This window comes from Rhinopithecus bieti, unplaced genomic scaffold (assembly GCF_001698545.2).
Source record: "Rhinopithecus bieti isolate Rb0 unplaced genomic scaffold, ASM169854v2 scaffold_6907, whole genome shotgun sequence".
Lineage (NCBI taxonomy): Eukaryota > Metazoa > Chordata > Mammalia > Primates > Cercopithecidae > Rhinopithecus > Rhinopithecus bieti.
This window is the reverse complement of record NW_016805647.1, coordinates 428,781-447,151: the sequence shown is the minus strand read 5'-3', so window position 1 is coordinate 447,151 and position 18,371 is coordinate 428,781. Positions and strand designations below refer to the sequence as shown.

Below are 18,371 nucleotides of genomic sequence, written 5' to 3'. Positions count from 1 at the left end.
AAATATAAAAATTAGCCAGGCATGGTGGTGCATGCCTGTAATACCAGCTACTTGGGAGGCTGCGGCAGGAGAATCGCTTGAACCCAGGAAGCAGCAGTTGCAGTGAGCCTAGATCATGCCACTGCACTCCAACCTGGGCAACAGAGCGAGGCTCCATCTCAAAGAAAAAAAAAAAAAAAACAGAAAATAAAACACACAAAAATGTGTGTGTGTGTGTGTGTTTTCCTTTTCCTTCTTTTCTTTTCTTTTTTTTTTTTTGTAGAGACAGGGTCTCACTATGTTGCCTAGGCTGGTCTCAAACTCCTGGGCTCAAGTGATACTCCCACCTTGGTGTCCCAAAGTATGGGATTACAGGCATAAGCCACTGTACCTGGTCTTAGATTTTCTTTATAATAAATTCCCAAAACAGAAGTAGGTAGGCAATAATAGTAAGACGGAAAGGTTATGTTCTTTTTCTTTTTTGAGACAGAGTCTTGCTCTGTCGCTCAGACTGGATGGAGTGCAGTGGTGCAATCTTGGCTCACTGCAACCTCTGCCTCCCATGTTCAAGCAATTCTCCTGTCTCAGCCTCCTGAGTAGCTGAGATTACAGGCATACGCCACCACACCTGGCTAATATTTGTATTTTTAGTAGAGATGGGGCTTCACCATGTTGGCCAGACTGGTCTCAAACTCCTGACCTCAGGTGATCCTCCCACCTTGGCCTCCCAAAGTGCTGGGATTACAGGTATGAGCCAGCACACCCAGCCAAAAGGTTATGTTCTGATGTTAAAAGTATCACCACTGACCAGGAGTCAAGACTGAAAAGTTTAATCAGGATTTTCTGGAGCTTTACATGACTGGCTTTCTTTCCTTCCTAAATTGTAAGCCAGAGTCCTTGCAGAACATCTCACAAAAGAACTGATAGCCTGTGCTAGCCAGGGTGTTAGGTTTAAAATGTAGCTGTTGCTATTGGTTCTTTTTTCTTCCAACTGGAACACATTACTTGGATTTTTTGGCTACTCAGCTGGAGTAAAGGTAAAAAGATAAATGAGAAGGGGGATAAAGGAAGACCACATCTAACAAATCCAACATTAAGAAAGCAAAATCCACCCCACAGAATAGTAAGTATTTCAGCAATGTTCTCCTACAAGGATGATATATCAAGGCTGAACACTATTAATAAATCAACTGAGGCTGGGTGTGGTGGCTCATGCCTGTAATCCCAGCACTTTGGGAGGCCGAGGCAGGCGGATGACAAGGTCAGGAGTTTGAGACCAGTCTGGCCAATACAGTGAAACCCTATCTCTAATAAAAATACAAAAAAATTAGCTGGGCGTGGTGGCAGGCGCCTGTAATCCCAGCTACTCAGGAGGCTAGGGCAAGAGAATCACTTGAAACCAGGAGGCAGAGGTTGCAGTGAGCCAAGATTGCACCACCGCACTCCAGCCTGGGCAACAGTGCGAGATTCCGTCTCAAAAATAACAACAACAACAAAAATCAATTAAAGTATAAGGTGAAACACTGTAATTAAGACAAATGACTTTGTGCTTACCTAACAAGCCAGATGGGTCAGACCTATGTTCTACTATCTTATAGGTTGTTTCATAGTAGGTTCCATTTAACAGACTTCATTGTTGATAAAAACAAACCATTTATCAACAAATTAAACTGAATGTTTATTTAGTGTCTCAGCATTACATTTTAAGTGCCACAGCACTGGCCTAGCCAAACCAGAATTTAATAGATGTCATTTACTCATTATAGACAAGATCCTAGTGATTCTTCACTCAAATATTAAATAAGAACCTGCTACATACATTGTGCCAGGAATAAATTGGTAAACAACTCTTCTCAAAGGGTTGACTATTTAAGAAAACAGGATCCCCTCATTACTTTACCACAAAGAGCCTGACCTGAAGAAGAGGGAATCAAGACTCTAAACATAAAAGTCAGCAGTTATGACAGCTTGTGTGTGCAGGTGTTAAGTGCTTTATTTTTTGAAATAACCATACCACCTACATACTGTGAATAGCTCAGGGAGGCGATATTAACGTCTCAAGGAGAAAGAAAGGGAGGCAAGTCAGGTAAGCTAGGAAGTGGCCATCTTGGGATTTGAACTCTGGTCTGTCTGGTGCCAAAAATCAGTGCTTTTGACTACTACTATACACTCTTTCTTGACTGAATAGACTTGCAACTCAGTCTGTAGAGAATTTATATAGCTTACAACCAGTCCAAAAAAGAAAAAAATATTTCAGAAAAGAATAAACGTTCAAATCTCAATTTAAACATTGTAAATATTTACCTTTCAGTTTATCTTGAAAATAAGTTATTTAAGGAAGCATTCAAATGAGTTAATTATCTCTTCTTATGTTTTTAAAATCTACCATAGAAAAAACTCTCTACAGGTATTCAAATCTTTTTTACTAATAGCAGTAAGTTAATATTTAGTAAGTTAAAAAGTACATTGTCAGCAGTTGCATGAAGACATACCTGAGGGATGGCACCATAGTTCCAGATATATCCTTTGTACGGGAATAAATTCGCAACATAGCGAAGTTTTCCTTTTTTCACATCTTGTTTAATGGGGTTTAAAGGGTCCTTTGTAGCAATCTGAAATAAAAAATTTCAAATCGTTGCATATTTGGATGTGAAATACTATTCAAATAAGGATCTGAGGAAATGAATTATGGTATCTATGTTCCCTAATTCCACTTTAATGATATATTTCATCCCTAACAATTTTATAATTGAACTAAGGTGCTTCCATAATCAGCCACTAAGTGGAAAGGTTATGTGAGGTATAAAGGAACTATCAAGAAGGGAAAAAGAACATTTACTAATTCTAGAAAGCAAAGACTAAAATTACCTGGAATAAATTCTAATGTTTGAGTAATAAAATATCATAATTTTATTAAAAGGGCAAAATAAACACTATCCAATTTTATTTTCCTTTACAGAATTTAAAATTATTCAAATACTCGGGTATTTATTACACACAAAAAATGTGATTACTGTAAAAGAGTATGTGGTATAAAATATGTTATAAATATCCATAACAAAAGGCAATGATGGTAGGTATCGTCAGAAAGAAACTAACACCATGCAACTGAAATTCCAATGAGGGTATCTGTGGCTGGGGTGACTAAGGAGGGGTCAGTGATGGGCTTACAGAGAGTAAGAGGAGAAAAAGTAATTCTAGGTTTTGGGAACATCGGAAGCAAAGATATTGGGAAGAAAAGTTTGGGACATATTTGTAAACAGTTGAGTTCAGCTGGAGCCCAAAGGGAAGACTGCTGGCAATGGGAGACACAACTAGAAAACAGACTAGGACCAGATGGAGAAAAACCTTGGAGTTTAGATGGTTCATCCTTGATCAAGTCAGTGTGACTAGATCAAAACCCATATCCTAAGTCTGACTCAAATGTAAAGTGAAATATTACCTCCATTTTTGCATTAGACCAGCGTGGCACTTCAACTACCATGTGGAACACATCCTGAAAAAACAGAGAAAGTGAGATGGTCACAGGAGCCAATTTGTTCTTTGAGGGAGCATGCACTATTTCTTCCAAAGTCAAACTGTTCATTGTATCAGATCTTTGAAGTCAATTGGATTTTCAACAAAATGCATCAAAAAAAAAGAGAATGATAGATGAAGAAATAATGCAATTAAAGGAAAATATTCATTATAGAATCAAGGTGGTCAGTATATGATTGCTTACTGTATAGTTCTTCTTAATTTTTATTTACTTCTAAATTTTTTGTAGAGACAAGCTCTTACTATGTTGCCCAGGCTGGTCTCAAACTCCTGGCCTTAAGTGATCCTCCTGCCTCTACCTCCCAAAGTGCTGGGATCACAGGTGTGAGCCATCTTGCCCAGCCAACTTAACTATATAAATCTTTTAACTTTTCTGTATGCTTTAAGTGTTTCAGAATAAAAATTGACAGTGGAAAGAATGTTCCTAGGAAGGAAACAGTTCTTAAATAAACATAACAGAACCTGTATCTCTGAAGACCATCTTCAAAACCCTCTCCAAAGGCCAGTGTTACTTCCTTCAGACACACTGCAATCACTCAAAATGTTTTCAGAGCTTCCATTTCAGAGATGGTTTATAAGACAAACCCCAAGTCAGCCTAATTACTTGATCATCCTTTAGTTTATAAGGTGAACCCCTGTCAGCCTAATTACTTGGTCATACTTTCGTTTTAGCATCAAACAAAACTCATCAGCTTCATTATCCATATTATTCTCCCAATTTGGCTGTTTTTAGAAATAAAGCCCCCTTCAAAAGGACTTTGACTTTGAAGATAAGAGAACATGCTCTAAAAATATTTTAATCAATGATAGTTCTATTGTAATTGGCTTATAGCCTTAAATTGACTACTATAAAATGGATATATTCAGGGAGTAAATTCCCAGATGTGCAGTTTCAAAACATAATGAAAAACAAACCATACTTTGCTAACCCATTTTGCACACTGGAGTTAAATATGGCATAGGTTCTTTAAACTTGAGCTTTAATTATTCAGAATACTATTTTTTTTCAAGGAATAGAACTTTAACTGCAGTTTTTCAGTTTTCAGCCTCTACAAAGGGCACAGATGAAGCTAAATCTATAACAACTGTTTTCTGTCACCCAGGCTAGAGCGCAGTGGCATAATCTTGGCTCACTGCAACCTCCACCTCCTGGGTTCAAGTGATTCTCCTGTCTCAGCCTCCCAAGTAGCTGGGATTACACAGGGGCGTGCCACTACACCTGGCTAATTTTTGTATTTTTAGTAGAGATGGAATTTCACCATGTTGGCAGGCTGGTCTCAAACTCCTGACCTCAGATGATCCACCCGCCTCGGCTTCCCAAAGTGCTGGGATTATAGGTGTGAGCCACCGCACCTGGCCTGCAGTTATGCTTATAAAATGTTCTTTTTTTTTTTTTTTTTTTTTTTGAGACAGGGTCTCACTCTGCCACCCAGGCTGGAGTGCAGTGGCATGAGCTTGACTCACTGAAGCCTCAACCACCCTGGCTCAAGCAATCTTCCCATCTCAGCCTCCTGAGTAGCTGGAGCTACAGGTGCACGCCACCACATCCAGCCAAGATAGATAGATAAAAGATATATATATATATATATCATATATATATTAATGATATATATAAAATATATATATATAATTCTATATATATTAAGTATATATTTAAAAAAATTTTTTGTAGAGATGGAGTTTTGCCATGTTTTACCAGACTGGTAAAGTAACATTTTAAGGAATTAAAATGCAAAATCACTTGGTTACACCACTCTTTTAGAATTACTTCTTTGGCTACCTTTCCATCAAAACACGGGAACTGATAAGGCCACAATGGGGAATAAGCAAAAGGTTTCAAGTCAATAAATTACCTTTGCTGCTACAAGCAGAAAACTACACTGATTTCAATTCAAAAGTGCTAAAACTTCCTGTCATCTTAAGTTTCCTGCTGAATACCATGGAACGACTAAAAGCATCCATGGGTTTTCTGCATCAAGCCTCCTGCACCTCAACCTACCCAGCTACAACATAACAAACCAAAAGAATGGAGATATTACTTAAATCTAGGACTGAAGAATGCTCTATTCCCTGTATCCCTCTTAAAATAACTAGGATGCGTTTAGACAATGTAACCACCCTGATGCTTTCATCCTGGTAGAAAACCTCAGAAACCAATCTTTGACTACATTTCACCTTGCCCACTAAGTTTTCAAAGAAGTTTTGGTCCACTTCTCAGCGACCTAAAAAATGAGATGTGTACGGTCTGTGAAAAGACAAGTCAGGGCTTTCGCGTTTCAGCTAGCAGGTACCCTAAAGATTCACAAGATGGAGCTGTTATGGACATGAAAGATCAAACTGAAGAGCTCGCAAGATTAGCCTGCTTAATTTTGTTAAACGGGCCACCAGGGCCAGCGCGCGGTGGCTCACGGCTGTAACCCCAAGCCACTTTGGAGCGAGCGAGTGGATCACCTGAGTAGGGAGTACAAGACCAGCCTGGACCAACATGAAGAAACCCTGGTCTCTACTTAAATATATAAAAATTAGCCGGTCATAATGAGGCATCCTGTTCCCAGTTTACCTCGGGAAGCTGAGGCCAGAAGAATTGCTTGAACCTGGGAGGGTGGAGGTTGCAGTGAGGCCGGATCGCCCCATTTGTACTCCACCTTTAGGCCAACAAGAGCGAAACTCCGGTCTCAAAAAAAAAAAAAAAAAAAAAAAAGCCACTGAAATGAATACATTGCTTCAAGAAAGATATAGCAAATAGAGCTGAAATAACTAATTCAAAGTTTAGAAACTATATTGAACACTTTAATAGTATTAAATGACAAATATGTATAGACTCTCAAAACAGTATTACCTAATAACATAAATCTACATAATTAATGGGAAGGAAAAAAATAACAAGGAAGAAAACATCCTTCAGAAAATGGTGAGAGAATTCTATGGCGAACAAAAGCCTGAAGGTCTGGTGCTTTCTAGAAATATAGCTGGGTGAGGCCGGGCATGGTGGCTCACACCTATAATCCCAGCACTTTGGGAGGCCAAGGTGGGCGGATCACGTGTTCAGGAGATAGAGACCATCCTGGCTAACACGGTGAAAACCCATCTCCACTAAAAATGCAAAAAAATTAGCCGGATGTAGTGACGGGCGCCTGTAGTCCCAGCTACTCAGGAGGCTGAGGCAGGAGAACGGCGTGAACCTGGGAGGCAGAGGTTACAGTGAACCGAGATCACACCACTGCAATCCAGCCTGAGCAACAGAGCAAGACTCCATCTCAAAAGGAAAAAAAAAAAAAGAAGAAATTAGCTGGGCAAAAACAGCAGGGAGTACCTGCAAAAGCCAAAGTCAATTCACTGATTTTTTTCAACAAATATTTTTTGTGGACCACCAGGATGTGCCAGGTACTTTTCCAGGCTCTGAAGACTAGCAATGAACAAAATAAAAAGTTATTTTAACTCCCAAAGAGTTTAATTTCCAAATCAACTGCTGGTAGCATTGGTGGTGGTTCAGGGGTAGAATTCTCGCCTGCTAAATCTGGTACTCCAGCTTGTAGGCCTCATGCTACAGCTTGGGGTGAGTGACTCATCTGTAAAAATCAATGTTTAGCACACTTTCAAATTCATGTAGATGCTGTAGTAATACTTGTCTCAGCCAGGTGTGGCAACTCATGCCTATAATCCTAGCACTTTGGGAGGCAGAGGCAGGAGGACTGCTGGAGGCCAAGAGTTCAAGACCAACCTGACCAACATAGCAAGACCCGTCTCTTAAAAAAAAAAATTTTAAAAGAGAGAGAGAGAGAGACGAGGTCTCACTCTGTCACCGAGACTGGCGTACAGTGATGCAATCATAGCTCACTACAGCCTCCAACTCCTGGTCTCAAGCAATCCTCCTGCCTCAGCCTCCTGAGTAGCTAGGCCTATAGGTGTGTACCACCACACCTGGCTAATTGTTTTTTAATTATGTTTTTGGAGATGAAGTCAGGATATGTTGAGCAGGCTGGTCTCTAATTCCTAGCCTCAAGCGATCTTCCCGTCTATGCCTCCCTAGTAGCTGGAATTACAGGCGCAAGCCATCCTGTCCAGCTCTGTACTTATAAGGAGGGGGTGTCCCACATACTTCAGCAGGAATTACTACTAAAGAACAACTTTCTTGTAGACATCCTGGCTAATAATTCAGAGTTGCCACTAGGTGAACAACAGTGATATTTAGGATTTTTCAGGGCAACTGATATGAGAAGTTCAATGAATTTTATAGCAACTCCGTTGCTACAAAACTATTACTGTTTTATGCGTTTTAATGATTCCAATATTCATGCACTTTAAAAACAGCGATTTTAAGAAATTTAGTACTACTCAGTTACAAATTCATTCCTTCTTCTTTAATCCCAACTGGTTTCAACTGTTACTTAGCTGGATCTTGGATTTACTATCTTGTTACCCCCATTGTTAGGACTTCCCAGAATTCCATCCTCCAATCCTACCATGCTTTGGAGTCTCAGTCATTGGTCTGGCATCAGAGCTCTCAGCTCTCTGTTAACGGCTTCAGAAAAGAAGGAAGTTAAGTCTCCCTAAAGGGATGATTTTGGTAAACCCAATAATTACCTTGCTGATAAACCAGTGGGGGATATGGGAAAAGGCAAACTATAAGTTTAGCTCTGACTTCCCAAAGTCAGAAATATAACTGTCTATTTCAGGCCAGGTATGGTGGCTTGTGCCTGTAAACCCAGCACTTTGGGAGGTTGAGGCAGGAGGATCACTTGAGGCCAGGAGTTCAAGACCAGCCTGAGCAACATAGACTCTGTCTCTACAAAAAAATAAAAGTCTATTTCACTTCCCAGATTTATAATCATTTTATCAAGTAGTCAAGATGTTACAACAAAATGTTAAAGATGTCCAGATTCTAAGGAAATTGGCAACTCAACAAGTCTACATTGTATCACTCCATTAATCAAAAAGATTTAAAATAAAAATGTTTCAGAAATAGAAGAAATATCTCCTATATCTTGGTTAGGCTTATAACTTCACTAAGTAAACAGGAATATTAATTACAGTAATACGGTGAGGGCCAGTCTCATCTCCAAACTGGTTAGAGTCTTGTGGACCAAGTCAGTAGTCTGACAAGTCATTTACTAATGAACAGGCTATGGCCATTTGGTAGGCTGTTATTACTAATGCAGTTAAGTACATATATAGGGAACATGCTCTTAATTTAATTACATCTCATCTTTAAATCTTAGCAGTTAAGTTCAGTGTGTCCTTATTGAGACTTATTTCTTATTTATTTATTTTATTTTATTTTTTGAGACAGAGTTTCGCTCTTGTTGCCCAGGCTGGAATGCAATGATGCAATCTTGGCTCACCACAACCTCAGTCTCCTGGGTTCAAGTGATTCTCCTGCCTCCGCCTCCCAAGTAGCTAGGATTACAGGCATGCACCACCACACCCAGCTAATTTATATATTTTTAGTAGAGATGGGGTTTCTCCATGTTGGTCAAGCTGGTCTCAAACTCCCGACCTCAGGTGATCCACCCACCTCGGCCTCCCAAACTGTTGGGATTACAGGCATGAGCCACCGCGCCTGGCATTGAGACTTATTTCTAATCCTGGATTTGGTAAATTCGATGAACTATACTACAGAATTACACCAAGTGGCTGACATTAGCATTTTCAAGTTGACTCATTGTGTGTTTCTCTAGATAACTTCAGAAATCTAGTAAATACCAGGCTTAGAAAGAAACACAAAAATCACCCCCTGGTACCACCACTCTTATTTATTTATTTATTTTGAGACAGAGTCTTACCTGTCACCCAGGCTGAAGTGCAGTGGCACGATCTCAGCTCACTGCAACCTGCGTCTCCAGGGCTCAAGTGATCCTCCTACCTCAGCCCTCCTGGACCACAGGTAGCTGCCACCACACCCAGCTAAATTTTCTTTTTCTTTTTTTTGGTAAAACAGGGTTTCACCATGTTGCTGAGGCTGGTCTTGAACTCCTGAGCTCAAGCAATTCATCCACCTAGGCCCCCCAGAGTGCTAGAATTATGGGCATGAGCCACGGCACCTAGCCCACCCCCCGTTTTTAAATCTTTACTGTTTTGCAATAAAATCTGGAGAAAAAACAGAGGTGGAGAGAATTTTCTTCTAAATTTATCTAGAGAATAAACATACAGCAAGAAGCTAATCCAAACCAAGCTTTACCTTTTTTTTTTTTTAACTTCTAGACTAGTTTTGGAGTATAAATTCCCTATCAGAAGAGCTCATGTAGTTAAAAGAAAATGTTCCATCTCCATAAAGATGCTTTCGAAAAGGTATACCAGATTTCATCATTTCCAACAATACTTTACCTTATTCACTGCTCACCAAATGACAATGGCTCTTAACTCTGTTCTGGCTACGTTGGTAATATGATTCTAGAAGGATATACTCTAATTTGTTAAAAGTATATGGATACCTGAAATATTTCATCAACAGTGACAGAAGTCTATTTGAGAAGCTATCAGAAAGAAATATGATGACCGAAGTTCACACTGTTGCGCCCCTTATTCATTTAGAATTGTGACTTAGTAAAGAAAGACATGACTTACACCAACCCAAAAAACATTTGCTCAACAAATTGTGTTAAGATTCCAAGGGAGATCATTAACTTATTAAAGAGATTAAAACACATACACACAAAACTTTTAGAAATACTCATTTGTTTTCCAGTTACATAGATCTTCTACTCATTGCAGCTCAAACAAATGCCTGTATTTGCTACTACACACTACCATATGTACCGATGTAGAGCAATAACTTAATTTGTCATGTCATAATTAAGAATAAGCTGCTGGCTGGGTGTGGTAGCTCATGCCTGTAATCCCACCACTTTGAGAGCTGAGGTGGGTGGATTGTTTGAGCTCAGGAGTTCGGGACCAGCCAAAGTCTGTCTCTACCAATACAAAAAAATTAGCCAGGTACAGTGGTGCGCACCTGTAGTCCCAGCTACTCAGGAGGTTGAGGTGGGAGGATTGCTCAAGCCCAGGAGGTGGAGGCTGCAGTGAGCCAAGATCACACCACTGCATTCCAGCCTGGGTGACAGAGTGAGACCCTGTCTTAAAAAAAAAAAAAAAAAAAAGGAAGAAAAGCTGCTATTTTGCTATTTTTTCTTTTCAGATAAGCTTTATGATGACTACATTTTGAAAACAGATATTCGAAGCATAATCTGTTTATATTAATGTCTTTATAAAATCAAGCACAAGGGTCTGCATTTCCAGCTGTCAAACTTTTCTGGTTTGCAATGACTAACAAGTTTGACCATGGAAACGTTCCCAAAACAATGCATTTATGCCAAATTGTAGATAATATTCTTTCAAGTTTCGGAAGCATCAATCTGTTTGATTAGAGGCTTGACTTTCTTTCAGAAGGGAAAAAAAGAAACACATATTCCGTATTTATATATGCTTCTATATGCTCCCAACAATCACCTGAAAAAAACAGAACCCTACATTGTCAGAATTAGAATTTAACATGAAAGTTTAAGATACGGAATAGAAAAATATCTGATTTCCAAAACTAAAAAAGCAGGTCATGATATTTGAGCACTTTAAGATTTACAGAAAGCTTTTATCTACCCAGTGTTTCATACTGTTTATACCATGTTTTGGAAAATTTCTGGTATCTCAGAAGTTTTATGTTAGAAGATACTCTGAGCTATAGGTGCCTTTATATTTGATCCTAAAATTGATCCAGAGCAAAGGACATCCCTGCAATTTAAAAATATCCAGTGAGCCCTTGCCTTTACCTTCTCTACCCACTGGATTTGGAAATAATCAAAGCAGGGTACCCGACTCAAAAGATTTTCCAGAACTGACTGGACTGATTACCTAACGGCATATGCCAAACTGAACAGTCACATTAAAAGGTCCAGATATGGGTTGGGCACAGTGGCTCACGCCTGCAACCCCAGCACTTTTGGAGGCTGAGGTGGGCAGATCGCTTGAACCCAGGAATTTGAGACCAGCCTGGGCAACATAGGGAAACCCCATCTCTACAAAAAAAATAGAAAAATTAGCTGGGCGTGGTGGTATGTGCCTGTGGTCCCACTATTCAGGAGGCTGGGGCAGGAGGATCACTTGTGCCTGGGAGGTATAAGCTGCAGGAAGCCATGATCATGCCACTGCACTCCAACCTGGGTGACAAAGTGAGACCCTGTCTCAAAAAAAAAAAAAAAAAAAAAAGGTCTGATATGGATATGAGTCCTTGGACATTTTTCCTTAGTGGAGCTGACTGAGCCGTGTTAAAGGTACATGCTCACTTGATCATGACATTCCCTCATTATCATCCCTCAGACGACTGACCACATTAGGAATAAAGTCCAAGGCCAAGCCCATGAGAATGTATTCATGTAAAATTAATCACAATGGATTCTTTTATAAACAAGAAAGAAAATCACACTCTTAACGAGTCAAGTTAATCAGATTTTTTTAAAAGGCTATAATCCAAAATGATGTCTACCACACCTTTATTTGTGTTTCAAACAAGTAACTTCCTTAAAAACAAAAAAGAATTCTTTCCGGCCTGTCAGACAGGAAGGCTTCTGCCCAAGGTCCACTGAGGTCTAGACCCCTGGTAAAATCCAGAGTCATAAGAGCTTGTGCTTTTGAGCTGGGACAGGGCAGTCCAAGGCAGAGTCTTCATTTGAGTAATCCACTTTATAGACACAACCAGTCCCTTATAAGACTTCAGTGTCCCCGAGTAATCTAAGTGAACACATTTAACAGGACACCAAAATGTAGCTTGTTTCCTATTTTGGAGTAACTTGAAGCAGCAATAAGAGTAGGTACCAAAACATCTATGATCATTCTGGTCCTTGGTAGGAATACAATCACTTATGAACACTGGGAAAACAGCTCTATGTCAAGAAAATGTTTTCTTCCTGTAGCACACCTGTATGCCAGGGTATTAGCAATCAACTTAGGGTCATCATTTTATACCTCTTCATTGCTCAAAATGGTCTGAGATGCTACAGTATGGTATACATACTGTAATACAACAAGCAGATAATTCAAGCCAACCCAATGGGGCCAATTCAAGAGGGAAGGATTCTGCAGTTTATATCAACTCCCAGGAAATCAGATGTAACAAATTCAAGTTTCTGAGTAAATACAGTGCTGATACTCCCACAGGAAAAACACATGCCAATTAGAGGTCCCTCCTGTATTTGTGGCACATAATTGGCCTGGGGCTGTTTGCTCCATTGCCTCCAATTGGAGTCTTACCCAGGAAGCCTCCTCGGAAGCAATGCAAAATTTGGAATTTCTGGCAGTACAGAACTGCAGCAAACTTCCTGGTAGAAGTGCAATGAATTTGTCTATTTCTATCTAATAGTCATGCCCAGAAAAACAGTAAGACAGCACACACAAGAACAAAATTACTATTATTCTAGACGTGCATTGCAAAGTGATGTTCACGTGTGTTGTGTATTGACATCTAGCTAAGGAAAGTCAATAACCTATGTAATTCTTACAACTCAAAAACCTTTGTACTCAATGTGAATCAAACTTCCTTACTGAAGGAAAAAAAATTGAAAGGTAGAAAAAGAAAAAGATATTTGTCCTTGTGTCAAGTTGCTAAATACAGTACAAACTACTTCCATTGGAAAGGAGGCTAAGAAGAGATGGGTTTTTTTTAAATGACTGTTTAAAGTTGTACTTATAACACATGTTCTTTGTAAAAAGATTAGACAATATAAGAAGACAAAAATGAAAATAAAACCAAGAGTCACTGGCAGTCCCACGAATCATAAATATTTTGATATATATTGTTATTGTTATTTATTTTCCTGAGACAGGGTCTTGCTATGTTGCCCAGTCTGGTCTCAAACTCCTGGGCTCAAGTGATCCTCCCAGCACAACCTCCTAAGTGGGATTACAATCGCCCCACACTCAGCTATTCTGGTGCATACAGATGTAGACTTTTTTTCCCCTAGAAAAGTAAAGATTTTTACCAATTTGTGGTAAACCTACCAATCTGTGCTATGGTTAGGTTTCTTCTCACAGGTATATACAGGAACAGCTATTTCCTTTCAGAAGTCTGTGTGCCTACCTTTATTAACTCTATCTTAACTGTGCAAATCTTAACTGTACTAGCCCATGACTAAATTTTCCTATACGCATTGAATAATCTAGTTTATTTTTACTATTTCATAAAATTCCCACAGTCAAAATTCTGTACTGGCTATCTGGTTTATTTTAGAACCAGTAATGAAGTATTGCGACTTTAGTTGCAAATACACATACAAAAAGGACTAATGTAAATTTTTCTTTTCTTTTCTTTTTTTTTACCAAGACAGATTTAAACACTTTTGCTTTTATGCCTCCTCTCGTTCCCCAAGTTATATTTGCTTCTTTAACTAAATAATCTAGTTTTAAGACTAACTTCTTATTTGGTCAATGGTCTTTTTTTTGAGACAGGGTCTCACTCTGTCACCCAGCTGGAGTACAGTGGTGGCATCTCGGCTCACTGCAACCTCTGCCTCCCAGGCACAAATGATCCTCTCAACTCAGCCTTCCAAGTAGCTAAGACTACAGATACATGCCACCACGCCTGGCTAGTTTTTGTATTTTTTGTAGAGACAGGGTTTCACCATGTTGACAGGCTGTTCTTGAACTTCTGGCCTCCACCCGCCTAAGCCTCCCAAAGTGCTGGGATTATAGGCATGAGCCACCACTTCCAGTCTAATCAACCGACCTTTAACTCACAGCACAGCGAGGCATTTTAAGCACTTGTTAAGAGACATATAAGAAAATTCATGTGTAGAACTAGCTGATCTGAGTAGACTGTGTCCAAAAGACAAAGATGCCTTACCTTATCTGCATAAATTGGAATATCATGAAATGGAGATATATATTGTCCTTTCTCATTTTCTGCAAAATAAATTAGAAAAAGTTATTACTGTAATTAATTGTATTGCTAAATGCACATAGTACACTTTTTTTTTCCTGAGACAGGGTCTCTTACTCTGTCACTCAGGATGGTGTACAATGGTGTGATCTTGGCTCACTGCCACCTCTGCTTCCCTCTTGAAGGCTCAAGTGATCCTCCAGCCTCAGCCTCCTGAGTAGCTGGAACTACAGGCATGAGCCACTACGCCCGAATAATTTTTGTATCTTTTGTAGGGAGGTCGTGTCGCCATGTTCCCCAGGCTGGTCTCCAACTCCTGAGCTCAAAACAGTCTGCCCACCTCGGCCTCCCAAAGGGCTGGAATCACAGGGGTGAGCCACTGCACCCGACCAGTACACATTTTTAAACCAAGATATTATTCTCACACTAAGCTGGGCGCAGTGGCTTACGCCTGTAATCCCAGCACTTTGGGAGGCCGAGGCGGGCGGATCATGAGGTCAGGAGTTCAAGACCAGCCTGACCAATATGGTGAAACCCCGTCTCTACTAAAATACAAAATTAGCCGGGCGTGGTGGCAAGTGCCTGTAATCCCAGCTACTCGGGAGGCTGAGGCAGGAGAATCACCTGAACCCGGGAAGCTGAAGTTGCAGTGAGCCGAGATCACGCCACTGCACTCCAGTCTGGGCAACAGATCGAGACTCTGTTTCAAAACACAAACAATAAAACATAAAAGTCCCGTTAGGGTCAATTGTGACTTTGCAGTCTGTCCAGTCCTCTATCAGTTTTAAAGAAATTGACAAATGTAATATTATAAAGCTAAAAAAAAGTTTATTTCTATTAAGGAAGGATAAAGCACTTAAAATTTGATAACTATATAGTGAGTTCTAATTATTAGTATTTCTTAAGTTCCAAAGAGTTCCACTTGACAAAAACAGTTACTTCAGCTAGTGCCAAATTCTAGAAGTAGCTTTGGTCTCCCATAACGGAAGATATATATAACATATATATTATATATAGAGAGAGAAAATATTAATTGCAAATAACCTAAGTAAAAGCAGTGCGTTTGTTCTGCATATATAGCTTGAAGATCCACCCCTAACCAGTCACCTCTGTAAGCCCTTCCTACAGAGAAATTCTGGAGCCAACACTATATCCAGAAAAACAGTTCCATGAATTATTAGTCAAAAGTTACTGCACTGCCCTTGTTGCTTAATTGCAAAATTAAATAAAATGGGGGGGGGGTAGTTCTCACGCTTCCTGGATTTTATCTGATAGTTAACCTTTGGCTAGATGTTTGCTTTACGGTTCACTTTCCTTTTCCTCCCGCACCAGGCTACTTTTTGCTAGGAGCTTTTTTCCTTCAATGCCTATTCCCATTCGTCCCCTCTACTCCCTGCTTCCCCGTCCTTCATACAACAACTCAGAGTTCGAGGCACCTGGCCATTTCCTTCCAAATAAAACTGTAAAGAGGTTAAAATAGAAGCGCTTGTGGTGACATATTTACGAACGCCTCCGTTATCGCCCATAATCTAATCCTAGTAGCTGGGGGTGGGGGGAGTAAGAGGATAAAGAAAAACCCCAAGTAGCTTTCCTCCACCTACAAGGCCAAAAAAAAAGGTGGTGCCCTAAGGAGCGTGGAGGGCGCCAGCCTGCAGCCTCCCGGTTTCCCCGTGCAGCCCTGTTTCCCCGTGCAGCCCTAGGTGCAGGGCTCGGGGTAGGTACCCCCTAGACGCCGAATCTTCTTGCAAAGGTAAAAACTTGGCACTTTCTCAGTCATTCTTCCAGATTGACGTCATCTGTTTGATTTGAGAGGAATAGCTTTCTGTTTCATAAGGATTCCCAGCATCTGCGCTGAGGGAACACAGGCGGCGGAGAGGCAGGAGCGCTACCGGGACCCCGGAGGACCGGTCCAGCGCCTTCACAGAGGCTCCCGATCGGGCCTCAGTTTCCCCTTCTGTAAAACGAGGGGGTGGACTTGGCTCCGCTCAGCGCCCATAATCTGAGCTACGGCGGCGGAATTAAGGTCTTTAGGAAGTCACTGAACCCCCCTCGGAATCGCCGTTCCTCCAAACTGAGCAATCCTCTTACGGGGATTATGCTACCTCCAGGCACCTTTCCAGGGTGGGTCTGTGATTTCCTTTTCCCATCAGGACACATGCAAAACTAGCTGGGCCCAGGTTCGGGTACCCCGGGGCGTGACAAAGGGACCATCGCCGTTCAGCGGGGAGAGATGGCCGGAGGCGACCCCCGCCGCCCCGACCGGCGGCGGCAAGTGTGTAATGTGAGGGCCGGCCAGGCCCCACAACGCGTCAGAGATTGGGGCCGAACGCGGGCCGCACCCTCCCGGGGAGGCGAGGCCCGGGAATGAATGGGCGGACGGGCGCGGAGGGGCCGGGGGCCGCAGACACTCACTGAGGAACACTCGGTACTCCAGGGAGAAGGGAGCGGCGCGCTCCTCGGTGCTAAAGCCGCTCATGGTGCCGGAGTCCAGCCGCCGCCGCTGCCACAGAGCCACCAGCCCGCACGCGGCGCCGACAGACTAGCAGAGAGCCCGGCGCCTGCGCACTACGAGTACTAGACCGGCGGGCGGGGCGGGGAGCGCCTTTAACGCGGCTCCGCTGGCGTTCCCACCCTCGCCGGGCCAACCCCGTGCGCAGGCGCACTCCGCACTCCCGCGCCCCGCCCCTCGGGCCCAGAGTCTGGGACTGCCGCCGGGGATCAGAGCCTGAGCCACGTGGCTGTCGCCGGCGCTGGCTCTATTCCTTCGGCGTTGGGCTCTGACCCGGGAGGGCAAATGCGCAGGACTAGCTAGGAGTTGACCGCCGACCACGTACACAGGGAACTCACCTTTGATTCTCACACACTCCTCCCCGTAGACCTATTCCTTATCTCAAAAGGCGTTGATAAGTCATCTGCTTCCCCAGACAGGCCCTGCTTGCGGTCTTAAAGGTGAGCATTTTTCTGATCCGTCTTAACAAAGTTGAGCCATATTACGGACGCCCCTAGTGGCTACCAGTAAGTCGCTCCTCCACTTTCTATAATCTCTCTGACTCCGTTGCTTATCTGGGAAGCGAAGATAGTAATAGTAACTATTTCATGAGTTACTGGGATGATTACCCGAGTTAATACACGTCAAATGCTTGGAGCAGAGCCTGGGTCTTTGTAAACACTTTGGAAGTTGTTACTGTCACCCTCCCCAGTGGGGGAAGATTTACTACCCTCTTTCCCCTACCCGCCCCCTCACCACCTTACTTAACCCACCTGGGTCCCCAGGGGCTTCAGATGGAAGCATTGGGAAAGTCCAGGCGTGAGCTAGAGTTGGCTCCTTTGAGCTTGTTTTCCTGTTTATTTCATCATGTCAGGCCAGACCCCAAAATCTAAAGTCTGATAGAGGCAATGGGCAAATATTTGCATCACTTACCTACCTCCCTGGGCATACATGTTAAAGAAAAAAAGTATATCCAAAATCCTCAATATAAATTAGGAAATTATTATTTACATTTCAAAGAATGCCTAGTTTTATTTGTTAAAAAATTTTCATGGCCAGGATTTATTTAAATAACAGTTTTTCTAGAGCATTAAAGATAATGTGTCTTAAGGACATTTTCAATTAAACTCTTCTTTTCAAAACAATGTCTATTGTAAAAAATGAATATTAAATGAAAACCTAGTAAGATCTCCAGTTAGCTATGGTGTCCCTCCCTTTGTGTCTATCCAACTCCCAAACCCCACTGACACCCATTAATTTTCAGAAGGCTGTGATTCACTGATTTTTTTGAACATTGCACCACACTGTTTTACTGCAGTTAGAACAAAAGGGCAGGAAAAAAAAAATAGTGAAGCAATAGTTTAGTCACTAATTAGAGTCAAGGCCAGGCATGGTGACTTACGCTTTCAATCCCAGGACTTTGGGAGGCCGAGGTGGGCAGATTACCTGAAGTCAGGAGTTCGAATGCAGCCTGACCAACACAGTGAAATCCTGTCCCTAATAAAA

General features: G+C 41.6%; 1 protein-coding gene across 1 annotated transcript in view; it reads right to left on the bottom strand.

Moving 5' to 3' along the window:
* The window catches only part of PPA1 (inorganic pyrophosphatase 1), a 29,729-nt gene extending 12,765 nt beyond the window's left edge, over positions 1-16,964 (bottom strand). Inside the window, exons 1-4 of the mRNA XM_017873151.1 lie at positions 16,790-16,964; positions 14,342-14,400; positions 3,422-3,475; positions 2,472-2,591 (exon numbers count right to left, since the gene is read on the bottom strand). Of these exons, the coding sequence (XP_017728640.1) occupies positions 2,472-2,591; positions 3,422-3,475; positions 14,342-14,400; positions 16,790-16,853 (297 nt within the window). The 5' untranslated portion in view covers positions 16,854-16,964. The remainder of the gene's footprint in view (positions 1-2,471; positions 2,592-3,421; positions 3,476-14,341; positions 14,401-16,789) is intronic.
* Between the last annotated feature and the right edge of the window lie 1,407 nt (positions 16,965-18,371).